Here is a 17,804-nt window from a genome sequence, read left to right as displayed (position 1 = left end):
CAAACTCATGGGTTGCCAGGTTTTTCACACATTCCTATCCCAGCAACTGTGTCTCAAAACACCATGCAAGAATTAGAAATTTGAAAAAGGTAGAAAGATTTTTGTTCCTTGCGTCAGTCTTTCTATGAGGAAAAAATAATAAAAAGATTTAAGAAAAAGGGGGGGGAGAAAGAAATGCATGTCTGCAATAAATTTGTACTGCACTAGCTGTACTCGAGAAATTTGTAATTTATTCAAAAACTAATCAGTTCCTGAAATTCTGATGATAAAATAACTGAATGACCCTGACGACTGCTGCAGCTTCCTAACTACCACTTCTTTCTGTCTATTTCCGATAAGAAAATAATACCAAACTCTTGCTGTAATTATTGTTGTCCACTTGTACCATGTCTACTTATCCACTGCTCTTTTTGCTGATCTTAACTGATTCATACTTCTCTGGAACTAGTGTGATGCTCATTTCTTTGTTTTGAGTTTCTTGTTGGCTTGGGAGTGAGAAAATATTAGTTGTGACTCAATTGATAATATTAGAGGTTAGGTACATGTCAGAACATGTTTACAGGGTTTGGAAGCATAGCATTCCAGATACTGTTCTCTTAGTTATTTATTACTTGTTAAACTTTCACAGTACAGAGCCTCAGAGTTGAAACTCAGGAGCGTCTGCATACACCGACCAGGTATTACGTTATGGTCACCAATCAGGCATCAGGCACTACATTATGATCACCCGCCTAATATTGTGTTCCCCTCTTGCTTCCAAAACACTCCTGACCCTTCAAGCATTAACATCATGAACTTCTTCAGCAGTTTGAGCTACAGGAGCTCGTCTGTTGGATCAGACCACACGGTCCAGCCCCAACGTGCATCAATGAGCCTCGTCCATGTCCATGACCATGACCATGACACATGACCATGTCGCCGGTTCACCACTGTTCCTTCCTTGGAGCACTTTTGATAGACACTGACCACTGCAGACCGGGAACATCCCCCAAGAGCTGCAGTTTTGAAGATGCTCTGATCCAGCCCACTTTGAGTACAGAATGTTCACTTGCTGCCTAATAAATATATCCACCCACTAACAGGTGCCATGATGAACAGATAGTCAGTGTTACTTATTTAAAGTTACTCACTTACTCAAAGTCACTCACTTGGTAAACACGACTTATTAGCGTAAGACTGGCTAATAGGTCTGCAGTATAAATAGATAAAAGGTCAAATATTTTACTATACAGATAAAGAAACAGTGCTCCAATTATATAGAAGAGAACAGTATAATTATTTACATTTTTATCATAATCCCATAATGCACCTACTGATAGACTTCTAAAAGATTTATATGAACGAGTTTCTATTCATGTGTATGCATAAGTATGTGGATGCCTATATGTGGTTCTTTCCCATATTGTTGCCACAAAGATTGGATGTCTTATAGGATGTCATATAGGATGTCTTTGTATTCTGTAGCATTACAATTTCCCCTTCACTGGAAATAAGAGGCCCAAAACCTGTACCAGCATGACGATGTCCTGCACAATTGAAGATCTGGTGTGCCAGTGTCCTGCACAGAGGCTTGAACTGAGCACTAAATGAACCCCAGACCTCTTAACCAATATCATGTGCCTGAATGATCACAAATTCCAAACAGACACACTCCAAAATCTCGTGAAAATGCCTTCCCAGATAAGTGAAGCTTATTATAACAGCAAATTAAAAAATGCACCAACAACAAGCACATATTCACAAAATTTTGTCAATAGACTGTACAGTATATTTTAGGGTTTTTGACCTCCATAACTGAGGCCAATATGATTTGCATCTCGATGCATAGCCAATGATACGATACATTAAAGAAACATATATGCGATCTGACACAAATTAACCCATATTCCAATGCAGTGCAATACGTTGCAATGGATAAAATATGATGCTCTGCCATTAAATATGGCACAGATAGTTTACTTTTATTTCTTTGATTTCATGTCTTTTGACTTCTAATGCATGGCCCTTTTACAAACAGGCCCTTGTAGTGCAAAAAAAAAACGAAAGAAAAACGATTAAATAAAACCAGAGGTTCTGTTCCTGTTCTGTCTCCAGGAAGACGCAGCTCTGCCTCTGCCATGTTAATCTGTATTCTATGTGACTCTCAGGACACACCTGGGTCTCCATAGTGTTGTGATGCCTCATATTCAGAGAACGCATTTGAGAAACGTGTTAGCGAGGAGAAATCATTATACGTATAAAATATTGGTCACAAATTATTAGTCACTTTTTAAATAACAATTTGCTAATAATTATATCAAAATACCAGTTTTTACCTAAAATACAATATGCCAACTTTATCTGATGCACACTTAAGTACACACCTCACATTTTAATTTACACACCCAACCAATTAAGTTTATATTTTTTTAAGGGACAATACTATAGAAATGAAACTTGGATATATATTTTAGAGTAGTCAATGTGCAGCGTGTATAGCAGTACACAGTTTACTGTCCTCTGAAAATAACTCAACATACAGCAATTATTGTTTAAATAACTGGCAACAAAAGTCCAAACTATGTCCAAATTGTCAATATTTTGTATGAGCACAATTGTTATGTAGCACTGCCTTAATCCTCCTGAGTATGGAATTCACCATAGCCACACAGATTGTTGCTGGGATCCTCTTCCACTCCTCCATAATGACATCACAGAGCTGCTGGATGTTAAACACATGGTGCTTCTCCACCTTCTGCTTGAGGATGCCCTAGAGGTGCTCAATAGGGTTTAGGTCTGGAAACATACTTGGCCACTCCATCACCTTCATCTTCAGCTTCCTCAGCAAAGCATTTGAGGACAGTAAATCTGTACTGCTATACAAACTGCACATTGACTACTCTAAAATATATGCAAATTTTATTTCTATAGATTTGTCCCTTAAGAACATATAATAAAATGGTTGCTAAAATGTAGATACTGTCTGTCTATCTATCTATCTATCTATCTATCTATCTATCTATCTATCTATCTATCTATATATATATATATATATATATATATATATATATATATATACAGTGAGGAAAATTAATATTTGAACACCCTGCTATTTTGCAAGTTCTCCCACTTAGAAATCATGGAGGGGTCTGAAATTGTCATCGTAGGTGCATGTCCACTGTGAGAGACATAATCTAAAAAAAAAATCCAGAAATCACAATGTATGATTTTTAAACTATTTATTTGTATGATACAGCTGCAAATAAGTATTTAAACACCTGAGAAAGTCAATGTTAATATTTGGTACAGTAGCCTTTGTTTGCAATTACAGAGGTCAAACATTTCCTGTAGTTTTTCACCAGGTTTGCACACACTGCAGGAGGGATTTTGGCCCACTCCTCCACACAGATCTTCTCTAGATCAGTCAGGTTTCTGGCCTGTCGCTAAGAAACACGGAGTTTGAGCTCCCTCCAAAGATTCTCTATTGGGTTTAGGTCTGGAGACTGGCTAGGCCACGCCAGCACCTTGATATGCTTCTTACAGAGCCACTCCTTGGTTATCCTGGCTGTGTGCTTCGGGTCATTGTCATGTTGGAAGACCCAGCCTCGACCCATCTTCAATGCTCTAACAGAGGGAAGGAGGTTGTTTCCCAAAATCTCGCAATACATGGCCCCGGTCATCCTCTCCTTAATACAGTGCAGTCGCCCTGTCCCATGTGCAGAAAAACACCCCCAAAGCATGATGCTACCACCCCCATGCTTCACAGTAGGGATGGTGTTCTTGGGATGGTACTCATCATTCTTCTTCCTCCAAACACGTTTAGTGGAATTATGACCCAAAAGTTCTATTTTGGTCTCATCTGACCACATGGCTTTCTCCCATGACTCCTCTGGATCATCCAAATGGTCATTGTCAAACTTAAAACGTGCCTGGACATGTGCTGGTTTAAGCAGGGGAACCTTCTGTGCCATGCATGATTTCAAACCATGACGTCTTAGTGTATTACCAACAGTAACCTTGGAAACGGTGGTCCCAGCTCTTTTCAGGTCATTGACCAGCTCCTCCTGTGTAGTTCTGGGCTGATTTCTCACCTTCCTTAGGATCATTGAGACCCCACGAGGTGAGATCTTGCATGGAGCCCCAGTCCGAGGGAGATTGACAGTCATGTTTAGCTTCTTTCATTTTCTAATGATTGCTCCAACAGTGGACCTTTTTTCACCAAGCTGCTTGGCAATTTCCCCGTAGCCCTTTCCAGCCTTGTGTAGGGTGTACAATTTTTGTCTCTAGTGTCTTTGGACAGCTCTTTGGTCTTGGCCATGTTAGTAGTTGGATTCTTACTGATTGTATGGGGTGGACAGGTGTCTTTATGCAGCTAACGACCTCAAACAGGTGCATCTAATTTAGGATAATAAATGTAGTGTAGGTGGACATTTTAAAGGCAGACTAACAGGTCTTTTAGGGTCAGAATTTTAGCTGATAGACAGGTGTTCAAATACTTATTTGCAGCTGTATCATACAAATAAATAGTTAAAAAATCATACATTGTGATTTCTAGATTTTTTTTTTTTTAAGATTATGTCTCTCACAGTGGACATGCACCTACGATGACGATTTCAGACCCCTCCATGATTTCTAAGTGGGAGAACTTGCAAAATAGCAGGGTGTTCAAATACTTATTTTCCTCACTGTATATATAGATTGAAGAATAGAAGAAGAAGAGCAGAGAGTAATAAGAGATAATCCAGAAGCTCTTAACAAGAAATTATACAATGTTAAAAGAGAAAAAATTCCTTTTTTTCAGACACTACAACGTGAATCGAGAAGCCGTTTCTATGAGCAGAACTCACATGACTGGTGAGTCTTCTCTCCTATTGAGTTCTCTATTCACATTGCACTTCACTTCTACCTCACATCTTTCAGCATGACACTCCTTTTTAGGAATGAGCTGATGGTATTTCACATCTACACGTTTCTTTTACTTAGCCAACTTAGCACCCAGTCACTTGTCCTGATGCTCTCTCTCTCTTTCTCTCTTTCTCCTGCTCACACACTCCCTCACTCTCACCTCATTTTCACACCACCTCACATTCCTCCCCTTGCACTGTGTTTATGTCAGAATGTGTTGTGTATTTTTGTTAATAAGCTCCTGATGCTAATAGTTAAGGGTTGTGTGAAAATTCTCCTAAATAACACTCATTAATACAGTCACTTTTCTGGACTGACACTCTGCAGCCATTCGTTACCTTGCTGGAGCTCTAGGCTCACTTCCAATACACATCACTGGCACATAGTGAGAAAACAGACTTTAATAAGTTGTAATGAGCTCTGTGCATGGGTATTTTTTTTTAAAGAACTGTAAGAAGTCACGGCTCTGCCAATACTGCTGTGATTATACACCCATAAGCCTCCTTCTTTTTTAGGAAAAAAAACACATTAGTGTAGCCCATTGAAGCCCTTCCTGGAACTTTTTTTATGGTTTGGCATTATGTAGCAGCATACTCCTGGTTAAGTTTATAGATGTGTGTTTAAGAGACAAGCTGGCTTTTGTCCTGTTGTATCACTGTGTAGAGGAATCTGAAATTAATTCAAATGTTCACTGGGGTGCCGTCTGATACGTGCACCATTAATCCACTGGATCGTCACTAAATACACTGTTGTTGCATCTACATCCTCTTAAACGTGCTTTTGTTAATTTTATTGCATTACTGAAGGCAAATAGAATCATGTAGATTCAGATATATTGCCAGAGCAGGTACAGTGAGTGATGGCTGTTAGCATGCTAGTCACCAGGCTAATCCTGTTAAATTTTGTTTGTGGTTGATGAGTCAGAATTATGGCCCTGAATTAGATTACCCATCGGCCACTGCACATCACTTGATCCCAGCACTCACTATGATTGGCAATCTCAATCATTTTTAGAGTTAATTACTTTTTACACTTTTCAATTGCACCTGCCACGTCTTCTATTACATAACAAAACGCCCCATTGTGAACAAAAATAAAAGAGTAAAGTACTTAAAAATATATATATATATATTAACCCTAAGCAAAATAATTCTCAGATATAGATCCTTAAAGATACTGCGATCAAATGTATAACAAATATGCAGAAATTATGAAGTTGAATAAAGTATGGAAATATGTTTCCTGCACAGATTTTTCCAATGATGAAACTGAGAAAGGTCCCCCGCTGCAGACCCACAGCCTCAGAGAGTTTGAGAAGGTAGGTTCTTGTTACTGTCTTTCTGACCTTCTCCATACTGGCTTAGGGGGGAAAATGGTCAGTTTTTCCACAATGCTGTTATTTGATTTTGGTATAATTTGAGCACATATGTAAAAAGATATATATACACATATATATCAGTATATGAGTACCTGGAAATCATACTTTATTAAAAGTATTACTGCAAATCTTTGTCCATTACAAGTTAAATGGCACCAATTCCAATATGACTTAAATAAAAGTCTTATCTGATTTGAACTCTTCTTGATTATTTGACTTATATTGATGGCTCAGAGATGCACTAGTCGTCAACACCAAGGCACATGTTAGTGAAAAGCCAAAACCAGTTGATTTGTGAGGGGTTTTATTTCCTAAAATACAAATCAGATTGTACACCTTAACACACACACACACACACACACACACACACACACACACACACACACACACACACACACACACACACACACACACAAATCAACACAACAAAGATCAAACAAGTTGGTCAAGAACAATGACAAAGTAATAAAGCAAACTTTCAATAGCGATCTTCAAATAATAAAGAAAATATTTACATTGTCATGTCATAAAGTATAATAATATAATATAATATATAGAATAAAGTAGAAAATCTATTAGTATTCAATGGAAAAATAAATTGATAAATTAAATCTTTTGGATAAATTAAAAGCAAATATTCAGTGAGGACTGATTGCAAAATGTAATGTAATGGTCGTTGTCAATTAAAATATTGTGGAGTAGAAAAGTACATCTATTAAATTAGAAATGTAGTTGAGTAAAGAAATTAAAAGAAAGTAGCCAATAAATTTACTTAAGTACAGTATCGAAGTACATTTTACATTTACTCAAATACTTTACACCACTGTGTGTGTGTGTGTGTGTGTGTGTGTGTGTGTGTGTGTGTGTGTAGAGAGAGAGAGAGAGAGAGAGAGAGAGAGAGAGAAAGAGAGAGAGAGGCTCTAAAACATCAACACCACCACCTCTATCATTAGGATCATTTAGGATGCAACTTTCTCCAAGTAATTTTCTCAAAAGACATGTTGAAAAAAATCAGCTATAAGCACTGGTGAGATCTTTCCAATCATGTCACTTCTGCTCAAGCTCAGCTCTACAGTGACAGATTGCTGGAAAACCTTCTCGGCTCTCCCCACAAACGCACTGATCCAAACGGGTCTGATTTGCTCAGGCCTCGCAGCTGGATCATGTGGGACGCACAGCTGGGTTCTAAGAGATGTCTCATGAACCCAGCGAGCTCAGCCAGCTCTAATGCACTGAACACATGACTAGATCTGCATGCAGAAAGTCTTCTGGGAAGAGAGCCAGTGTATTATGGTTATGATAGAACTTCAGTGGTGCTCTCTTCGATTGCTGGAGGCCTTGGTGCAAGAGTTGGGGAATGTTTTTTTCTTGGGACAGGGGCGACCGAGTGTGCATGTGTATGTGATTTTCTTTTCTTTTCTTTTCTTTTCTTTTCTTTTCTTTTCTTTTCTTTTCTTTTCTTTTCTTTTCTTTTTACTGTTTTCATGACTTGGAAAATATACATGATGTATATACAAAAGTATTGGGACACCTGACTTTTCCCAGCAATATGTGGTTCTTACAACATTACAAAACTGGAGAAACATAATTATATAGCATGAAATATTCCCTTCACATGAGCTAAGAGACCCAAACCTGTTCCAGCATGGCAATGCCTCTGTGCACAAAGCGAGCTCTATGAAGATATGCTTTCCATGGGTCAGAGTAGAAGATCTCCTGCTATAGAGCTTTAACCCTATTGAACACATTTGGGATAAATTGGAACGGCATCCCAGGCCTCCTCACCTCACCTACATTAGTACCTGACTTTACTAACAGTCTTAGTGAAAGAGCACAAATCTTCACAAAATCTAGTGGAACATCTTCCCAGAAGAGTGGAGGATCTTATAACATCAAATGAGGACTACATGTGGAATAAGATGTTCAGAAAACACATATATTGTGTATTGTATATAGTAGTTTGGGTGCTATCTGTGCAAAAAACAAGAACTTTCATTTTCATTTGTTTGACATCTGTTTAAAGCAACTAAATGCCTTCTGTTGAGTCTTCTGGTGGTTTTGAAACATTTTCATACTGTGTAGTTTTATAACACGCTAAACACACACATGCACACATACAAAGCAGAGGTTTATATTATGAAAAGAAAATACAATGTGTGTGTGTGTGTGTGTGTGTGTGTGTGTGTGTGTGTGTGTGTGTGTGTGTGTGTGTGTGTGTGTGTGTGTGTGTGTCATGCACGATTTTGTCGTGCTGGATGATCGAAAGGAATTTAGATTTGGCTTGAGCTAATGTGACACATTCGGTCTGTAACCTACTGTCTACGGATCTGTCAGTGTAAAGAGGCAATCTTTTCCCCGGCTCGCTCAAAAGAAACACGATCTTGCCAAAATACAATTTGTATATGTCAAACATCTCTGTGGTGTGATGGAGAACTAGTGGGAGGAAAAAAAAAAAAAAGAAAAATTTCCAAAGTCAAAATACGCTTTCTCAAATACCACATATTTCTGTTTTGCTGTTTAAAAAAAGAAAAAAAGTAGAAATAAAAGCACATGGAAAGCATAAGGGCACCTACGAAAACACGTTGGAGCTGGAGAAGGTTCGCGTAGAATCCGGTCTATTAAAACCTTGGGACAAATTAGAGTTGCTAATCTGTTATTTTGCCCTTATTACAAAGGTTTGCCAGGAAGCATGAATTCTTTGACAGGCCCTGTCAGGAGCAGATTATTGCCTGCTTTCGCGGCCTGGCCGTGAAACTTTTGGCGTCGAGCTGTTCGCAATCAGCGCGGCTTTCGGTTTACAGACCGAAAAGCGTAAAATTGCTTCGATTTCCGGGTTGTATCTTTCTCTCAGGTTTTTTTTTTAAATTATTTGTTATTCATGTAAAATCCGATACATAGGCAGGTATATGAGCATGGCAGCAGGTGTGATTTTTTTTTCTTTTTTTTTTTTTTTTTTTAACATAAACCTATTAGGCACACCAAGAGGTCTCATTATAAATGTTTAGGATTAAATGCAATTCTGATGCTTTGTGTATTTCCGAATGGTGCTGTTTTGTGGAATCCCCAACCTTCTGGATCAAACCGATTGATCCAGAGAGGACACACTGTAATAGCTAACATGTGGCCCTGTCTCTAGATTGTCCTCCTCCTCCTCCTCCTCCTCCTCCTCCTCCTGAGCTTATACATATGGAAATCCTTCCATGCCCTCTAGCTTTTTTTTTTGGCCTTTCAACCATTACATTCTCTTTCCTCCGGCTTCCTTTAAATTCGCCGGATTGCTGGGTTATTATTCTCTGACATGAACGTGATACCTGATACGCTTGGTCTAAATTGCCTTCGTTTCCAATATCGCACCGAACCAGCAACGGCACAAAAGGGGGTCGGGGAAGGCCAGACATAGAAGGACATTGTGTGTGTGTGTGTGTGTGTGTGTGTGTGTGTGTGTGTGTGTGTGTGTGTGTGTGTGTGTGTGTGTTTTAATATATATGAAGAAACATTGTGTCATGAGTAGATGGTGGACACACTACAGGCTATAAGATCTATCAGTGTTCGGGGTTTCAGCATGTCGCGATTCTTTCTCTTGTCCCTCTCGTCCTTATATCATTTAGACGGAGGGAGAGAGTACGAACAGACTGCCTAATTGAAGCCAGGGATGTGCAGTAAATCTGTAGCCTTCATCAAAGAGGTCAGAGCCACCATGCAGAGAAAATTATGGAGACAGTCATGGTTGATAATGATAATATAGTGTTCGGAGATAATACGGCGTACGGTAGACGCTGTGTTTTCGTTCTCCGTACAACACAGGCCACTTCTCTGGGCTCTACGATCGAACCAGTTCAGGTGAATTCATAGCAGTGTAAAGGGATCTTATTTGCTTTTTTAATTCATTTTGAGACGTTAATAAGGGTCGTGAGCATATACATTCAGAGCCAGCTGTGTGTGTGTGTGTGTGTGTGTGTGTGTGTGTGTGTGTGTGTGTGTGTGTGTGTGTGTTTGAATTAATAAGCTGTTCTCTGTCTGTTTTTTAACTTTCAACTTCTTTTTTTTTACATTATTACTCTCTAAAGGCCATATGGAAATAATTATAAATAAAAAATGCTAAGATGGAACAGCGCGGGAAAGAAAAAAAAAAGAGATTTCTTTATGAATCGCTCCGGCTCTCAGCAATTACAGTACAGTAAAACGCAGACGTTTACCGAGGTCGAAGAGCCGATAAAACCAACTCGTACATTGTAGAATAAATTTTACCGCCGAGCAGCCAATATTGTGTAGCAAGAGCAAAGTAATAATACGCAGAAAGTATTCAAATTCTGATTTAACGAGACCTCGGATGACAAACGGGCCGCGGTCAAATTCCCGAGCGACAGCGAGATCGGCCGCTGGTCTTTTCCTCAATTGGAAACGCCACTAAATCATGGGGCAAACTGCTTTTAATTAAACCTAAGCTGTCTCTCTGACGTGCCAGTTTGCATCCATCGACGCTCTGAGTCACTGCAGACTTGGAAGGGGCCGGAGTCGAGCTCCGAGCTCTGACACAACTCCTTCTTTTACAGCGTTCACACGCTAATCTGTCAGTCTGGACGTCTTGTTCCACTACATCACTCACTTTTTCTCGTCCTAATGATTTCCCAAATACATATTTGGGAGGAATATTTTACCCCAACGAATGCTCACATACCATGTAACATAGTGGGCAGATCTTAGTGGGCATGATCGGATTAGCATGCTAATCAGGGGGCCCTGCTCATTTATACTAATTAGTAGTATTCCTATTTTTTTTGTTTATTTCATTTTCTTTTTTTGATGAGGTAATTCTTTTAAGCCCACAATTGCAAGCATGATGAAGCAAAAAAAAAAAAAAAAAACACCAGGTTAACAGATTGTATGTTTTCACAATGACTCACTTTTGTCTCAAATCGAAGTTCACGGCTCGTAAATCTTTTTTCCGATGGGGCCGTATGGCTTCTCTTTCCGCAACACAGAAATATGTGCTGTATTAAGCTCTTTCGGTTCTGAACAAATCTCTTTATGCCGGACTGTCAAGACGACAGCTTTGAACTCGGAAAAAAAGCTGACTCGTGACATGGCAGGTGTGTGTGTGTGTGTGTCTGTTTTTTTTTTTTTTTTTTTTTTATGAGCCTGAGATAAAATGCTAAAATTATCTAAGCTGAATACAAGAAAAATGGTATCATGTGTCATTTTTCAGGCAGCTGTGAGAGTTAGGACTCAATGTTTGGATTACGATTTTTTATGGTTTTCACCAAATCCATTCTTTTTCTGTGTATTTCTGGTTTGCATTACATTCACATTCTCATTTGTTCATACATTGTGACAGATTAAGAGATCTGATGGACGTATTGGAGCAGCTGATTTCGTATCCACAGCGATGTGATTAAATGTAGGAAGTGGAGCACGACACTAGGTGTAGGTTTTTTAGATACTTTTATGATCAGGTTGTAATACATGTGACTCCATATAAGGCAGGTGAACACCAGGAAGCTGAAAAGAATGCAAGCAATTATACACTATATAACTCAAAGTATTTGAATTTTTGACCATCACATCCATATGTGATTCTTCACCAAACTGTTACAATGAACATGATTGTATAGAGCTGAGATCCTCCACCATTGGTATTCCACCCAGTACCAGGCTTTGGAAGAGTTTCTACCAGGTCGCAAGGACGTTCTTGGGAAAATGCATGTAGATAAATTTACATACGGTGCGATATCACATACAAAACACACAAAAATATTTTCTTAATGAAACTGGTGTAAGAAATGTTCTAGATCCCTGGTATAGGATGACTTTGTTTGCCTTTGCATTGTAACTAAGGGGTTCAATCCTGTTCCAGCATGACAATGCTCCTTTACACAAAGCAAGCTTCATTAAAATATGGTGTTTTAAGGTTGAAATGGAAGTACGTAAGTGTCCTGCAAAGAGCTGTGACCACCTCAACCCCACCGAACACTTCTCAAAAATATCAGCACCTGATCTCATTCTAGCTGAATGATCAATAAAGTATTTCCTTATTATAACTGGAAAAAAGGGAATCAATCTGGAAGTATCAGAAAATTTGGATCATATAGTGTATCTCAATTAAATGAGTCTAATTTCAGTAGACTTTGCAACAATATGACAAAATACAGAAATCAGTCATTCAATTAGGATTCAGTCATTACAGTATATCGCTTCTCTAATTCCATTACTGTAAACTGTTTTTTTCTGCTATTTGTTTCATATCTGTGTTTTTATTTTATAGTGTCTTTTTCACATTTTTTTCTCTAACAGTTCACCAGCAGGTAACAATACCGATTTACTGGGCGACGTTCCTGTCCCCAGAAGATGTTTATTGCATGTGAGATCAATAAACTCAGCCTAGTCTGGCGAGATTCGAGCCCTGGGTCCACGAGTGGCAGTAATCCGATTTTTGAAAAAGCTTCTCGTCTACTTTAATGACCACACTCGAGTGGTCGCTGCTCACTCCCGTGAAAGCGTTCCGGCTGCGTATGAAACACAAGAACTGAACCATCAAACCCTTGTTAAATTGCTTAAGCCTGGTGCAAATTAGAGTACAGTGGGGTAAAAAGCCTTATTATGTGTCGTGGCAGGTACTGCAGGCCCGTGAGGACCGGCCTGGCTAGCGGTGTTTGTAAATAGTGCTGCAATTATCAGTAATGCGCCGCTAATAAGAACCAGACACGAGCTTATTTAATTTGTCAGGAAGGGTAAGATTAAGCAAAGTGATGGCCGTCCTCTGCCAGGACTGTAAGGATGTGGGCCTGTGAATTCGACGCCAGCACATTCGCGTTGCGCTTATGGCTGGGTTATTAAACACTAACCAGGCACTTAGCCAATCAGGAAATGCCGGCAGGCCGACACACTCCGGCTAATCACATTTCAGATGGAGAATTTTCCAAAACTCCAGACTGGAATTATGGCACACCGCTGGCTCGCAATAAATCAAATCAAGGTTTCTTTGTTTCCAACCAGAACATAACGCTATAATGTGTCTTGTAAAACCCCCCAAAAACAATTGTTTTTACTATAATGTATCCCGACTCCAAATTAGTTCCAAAGTTGACACGAGTCTTGTTTCCACTTAAACGGTGAATCAGTAAATAAACACATTTAAATTCAGGCTTTAGAATGTGTAAATACTTATAATAGAAATAGTATATAATACTACATAGTGTAGTATACATATACTGTAGTGTAGTATACATATACTGTAGTGTAGTGTACAGTGAAAAAGAACTCTCATCAAATTGATTGTAATATATACTGTATTATATTATATCATATTATTATATATATATATATATATATATATATATATATATATATATATATATATATATATATATATATATATATATATATATATATATATATATATATATATAGGGATTCAGGGACTTACTTATGAATGAAACCTGTTCAAAAGGCCTGTTTTTCTTTAAATCTACATGCCCTTTCATCTATTTTAAACCATATAATCTTGTGCTTGTTTTAGGTTTTGCATCTTCGCATAATGATAATATTTTTCTAATTAGGGAGTCCTTGTTTGATTTATGAGCAGAACTAGCATGAATAATCAGTAGTAATACACACGTCATGACGCACTGAGAGTAATATGTGTGTGAGTATTCAGACCGAATAAAGATAATCAGTGCAATATAATTGACAGATTGACATTGGCTCTATAAAAAATCCAACAGATTTGCCTTCCGAACCTGTGTCGCCTGTTACTCTAGCACCCTCGTCTGGATTTACTCCTCCTGTGCAACAGAATTTCACCTCAAGCAGTCATCGGTTTGTCCCAGTGCCATGCATAATTGCATATAAACTGCAGATGAACCATGATGAGCCATTAAAGCAAAGAGAACAGAACAGAACAGAACAGGATGCAGCAGTTCTGTGAGACATGTGAGGTGTGTGCTGGAGTCTTACAGGACAGTCAGGACGTTTGTCCCGGGCTGCATTCGTACGGCTTTGTTTTAAAATGTGTTCTGCCGTGGGCGATTCCTCTCCTGTTTAAAGAGTAGAGCTTTTTGTTTCTGCATCCTGTTTGTTTAGCAGCTGCTCTCATGATCGTGACGACAGAGAGACCCTAGAAGACAGAAAAAGAGAGAGAGAAAGAGATGTGGCCATATCTTGTTTCATGTCTGTGTAAGACAAAAGTGCTGGTTGGGAGAGTTGGCAGTGGTTTTTGGTACTGGGGGAATTTGATCCCATAATTTAGACCCACCGTAAACACATTGAATTAAAAGCAGCTTCGGGGGTTTTGATGTGCGTCTAGGAACCTCAGCTTGTCCTTGGTTAAACAGAACTTTGCCTCTAACATGAAAAAATGCAGAGGCTCTGTTTATGGTTAGGTCTGGGAAAATGTTTCGCTGCAGTCGTTGAGCGCGCACACCGAGGTGAACAATGGTGCATATTAGTTTCATGTAATCCATGTTGGTTTATGTAAGTCGCGGCATGGACATTTTGAGCTTGGAAAAGTGACCTCACAGATTCGGATGATGGAGACACTCTGAACTTCATCTGTGATCATTTTATACCTTTGGTGGAGCTCTAGAAGACTTCGGGGTGGAGGAAGGACTGCTACCTCTTTCACTCAGTCATTGGTTTACTCCACTGGATTTTTTTGTAACCGCGAAGCTTGCTGGAATAAACATGGCCTCCCATGGACACACTCATGCACACCTCTCATCCCATTTTTTTCCACTGAGGTCACTTCCTGCTTGGCAGACACTCAGAGCTAGCACCTTTGAATGTGTTCTGGTAGATGAGAGAGAGGGGGAGAGATGGAAACAGGGAGCACTGCGATTGAAAGCCAAGCCTCAGATGTCCTGCCAGTGGAGTAACAACTCCAAAAGCGTTCTCTCCTTTTTCCCATTGGTCCTCCTACAGTACATTCTCTCCCTAGAAAGTCTCTGATCACAGAATTTTATCTCTACCTCTGTTTCAAATATGTTGAAAAGGATAAGAAAGCTAATGTAAAGCAGTAAGCCCAGCCAAGCTTAAATGATCATATGATGGAGTGACACAAGGCTCTTCTTCTGGAATCATCACTCATCACTGCAAAAATATATTTTATATAATGATGATGATTTAAAAAAAATTCTAAAGAAAGAGTAAAAAATTTACTTATTTCTTGTAGTTCACATTGAGACACTGAAACAAAATGGCTGCTCATTGAATCAGTAAACAAACAAATAAACACTTCTTAGATGAGCTGCACTGTATATTAGCATATGCTAGTTCAATCTACAACACAGCCTCTTCAGGAAAATATATCACTCAGTGTTAGCTGTGTAGCTTGATGCTAATAAAATGCATCCATTTTCTTTTTCTGACTCACACCTCGATTGTATGCAGGTTGAAATCGAGGTACTGAGGTAAATCGAGTGCAGCATTCATATGCTGGTTATACTCCATACTATGGAGGTATTATTGTCTAAGAGGGAAAAGTCCAAGTATAAATTGTAGCCGCTCAGTGGGAGTATCAATCCTACAGGATGGATCTGAGCTATATGACCAGGCCATCTGTAACACAGTGTGCTCAGGGATGGTGGTAAAAAATCTCACAAGGGTACTGGAACTAAAGCATCAGATCTTAAAGCAAGAGCTCACAGATCTGGCCATTGGGAGAGTTTTGGATGCTTAGGTTGCACCAAGCTGGACTGTGGAGTTGCTTGAGTTTGTAAAGGGTGAAGAAAGGAGAAGCTGAAGAAGAAGAAAACAGTGATGAGGGAGAAAAATAATGGCTATTGTGCTGTGTTTGAGTACCAGATGTATGAAGCATTTCCGCTGAAGCTCTTCCAAGTCACTTTGGTGTGTCAGGTTTTTTTTTTATTCAGATAGTCTCCGACAACAGATTTTAAGACAGCCGTAAGTCCCCAGAGTGTGTCCACGCCTTCTCCACAAACCTTCCCAAAACACACACACACACACACACACACACACATGTATACACAGACGCTTGACTCCGACACTGCAGGGAACAAGGGTGTGGGTGTCTGAGTCAGACTCTGTTTTTCAATCTGCACTGTGTTTTGCTGTGTGTAAATGTTCAAGTGTGTGTGTGTGTGTGTGTGTGTGTGTGTGTGTGTGTGTGTGTGTGTGTGTGTGTGTGTGTGTTTACACCACGGAGCAGCTGGCACACTCTTCGGAAAAGCTACCCCCAACCCTTTCTCAGTAAGATGCTGGCAAAATGGTAAAGGCCTCAGAACTGAGTTCTGCACACACACATTTACAAACACACTCTACTGGCACTCTCCACTGCCACCACATCTGTGAGCAATTTACCCACCAAAATGATAGAGAAACGGGGGTAAAGGTTGCAGAGAAGAAAGGACAAGAGAAGAAAAACAATATTATTGAGGATGAATCATGTCATTCGTCTTATTGTTTGCCACAAAATCGTAGTCATCATGAAAAAGTAACATGGAACACTGATATGTTTCATGTAATGTGGACAACTGAGAGATATTAAACTGTGACTGAATACTTTATACAGTAGTACTGTACATAAATACATTAGGTCATGTGGCTGTTAATGACATTGCACTACATATTGTGTATACACTGCAAACCCAGGATCATGGTGCAACTGCAAATACAGAATCAGTTATACCTGAATACTTCTATTATGCTATACAAGCCATTGCTGCTCCGCCCCGTCACATGTTCACCAGCCATTTTCTGCCTGATTTACGCTGCCATTCAATAAAGACTCAGGCTGTCAATGTGCCTTTTTAACATGAACACGTGTACCATGCCCTTTAGGAAATTCGAAAAACAGCAACACAGGAAAACTGACATAAACACAGACATCACCCTCAAACAAGACCGTTTTACTGCACTGTAAAACTGCAGCTAATGTTATAGCTTCTGGATTTGGTTTGAGACACTCGCTGAGCTTTGACCTTTTTTTATTATATACGTTTTTTGTTCATAAACACATTCTTTGGAGCATTTGAATTGAACACATATTGTGTTATATATATATATATATATATATATATATATATATATATATATATATATATATATATATATATATATATATATATATAACACAATATGTGTTCAATTCAAATGCTCCAAAGAATGTATATATATATATCTGTTTTCATGAAGAGATTATAAATAAATTTCAATTAAATTTTTTAATAAAATTTTTTTTTTTTTTTTTTATTAAAAAAATTATATATAATAAAAATAATTTATTTTTATAGAATTTTTATAGAAAAAAATGTAAAAGAGATCACTTAATTAATTCAGTTATTATTATTATTATTATTATTACTATTATTATTTAGTTTATTCATTTTTATATAATAATAAATAAAGATCATTAATAATGTGAATCACAATTTGATTGATTGATTGATTGATTGATTGATTGATTGATTGATTGATTGATTGATTGATTGATAGGAAAGATCAGCCAGAACAGAACGAGGTTGTATCTTGTGTACAGTTTGGGATGCTCTCGTTGGTCGATGAAAGCTGTTTCTTTTGCATAATTGTC

At 38.6% G+C, this 17,804-nt stretch overlaps 1 protein-coding gene across 2 annotated transcripts in view; it reads left to right on the top strand.

Annotated features, from left to right (window-relative positions):
- Window positions 1-17,804, top strand: part of pde4dip (phosphodiesterase 4D interacting protein) — an 80,267-nt gene that overhangs the window by 5,588 nt on the left and 56,875 nt on the right. For both annotated transcript variants that reach the window (XM_083562902.1, XM_083562913.1), the window contains exons 2-3: window positions 4,781-4,833; window positions 6,135-6,202. In XM_083562902.1, the coding sequence (XP_083419028.1) occupies window positions 4,781-4,833; window positions 6,135-6,202 (121 nt within the window). The remainder of the gene's footprint in view (window positions 1-4,780; window positions 4,834-6,134; window positions 6,203-17,804) is intronic.

The sequence above is a fragment of the Silurus aristotelis genome, assembly GCF_946808225.1.
Source record: "Silurus aristotelis genome assembly, chromosome: 15".
Classification (NCBI taxonomy): domain Eukaryota; kingdom Metazoa; phylum Chordata; class Actinopteri; order Siluriformes; family Siluridae; genus Silurus; species Silurus aristotelis.
The sequence above is the reverse complement of the archived record's forward strand: the minus strand, read 5'-3'. Positions and strand labels throughout refer to the sequence as shown.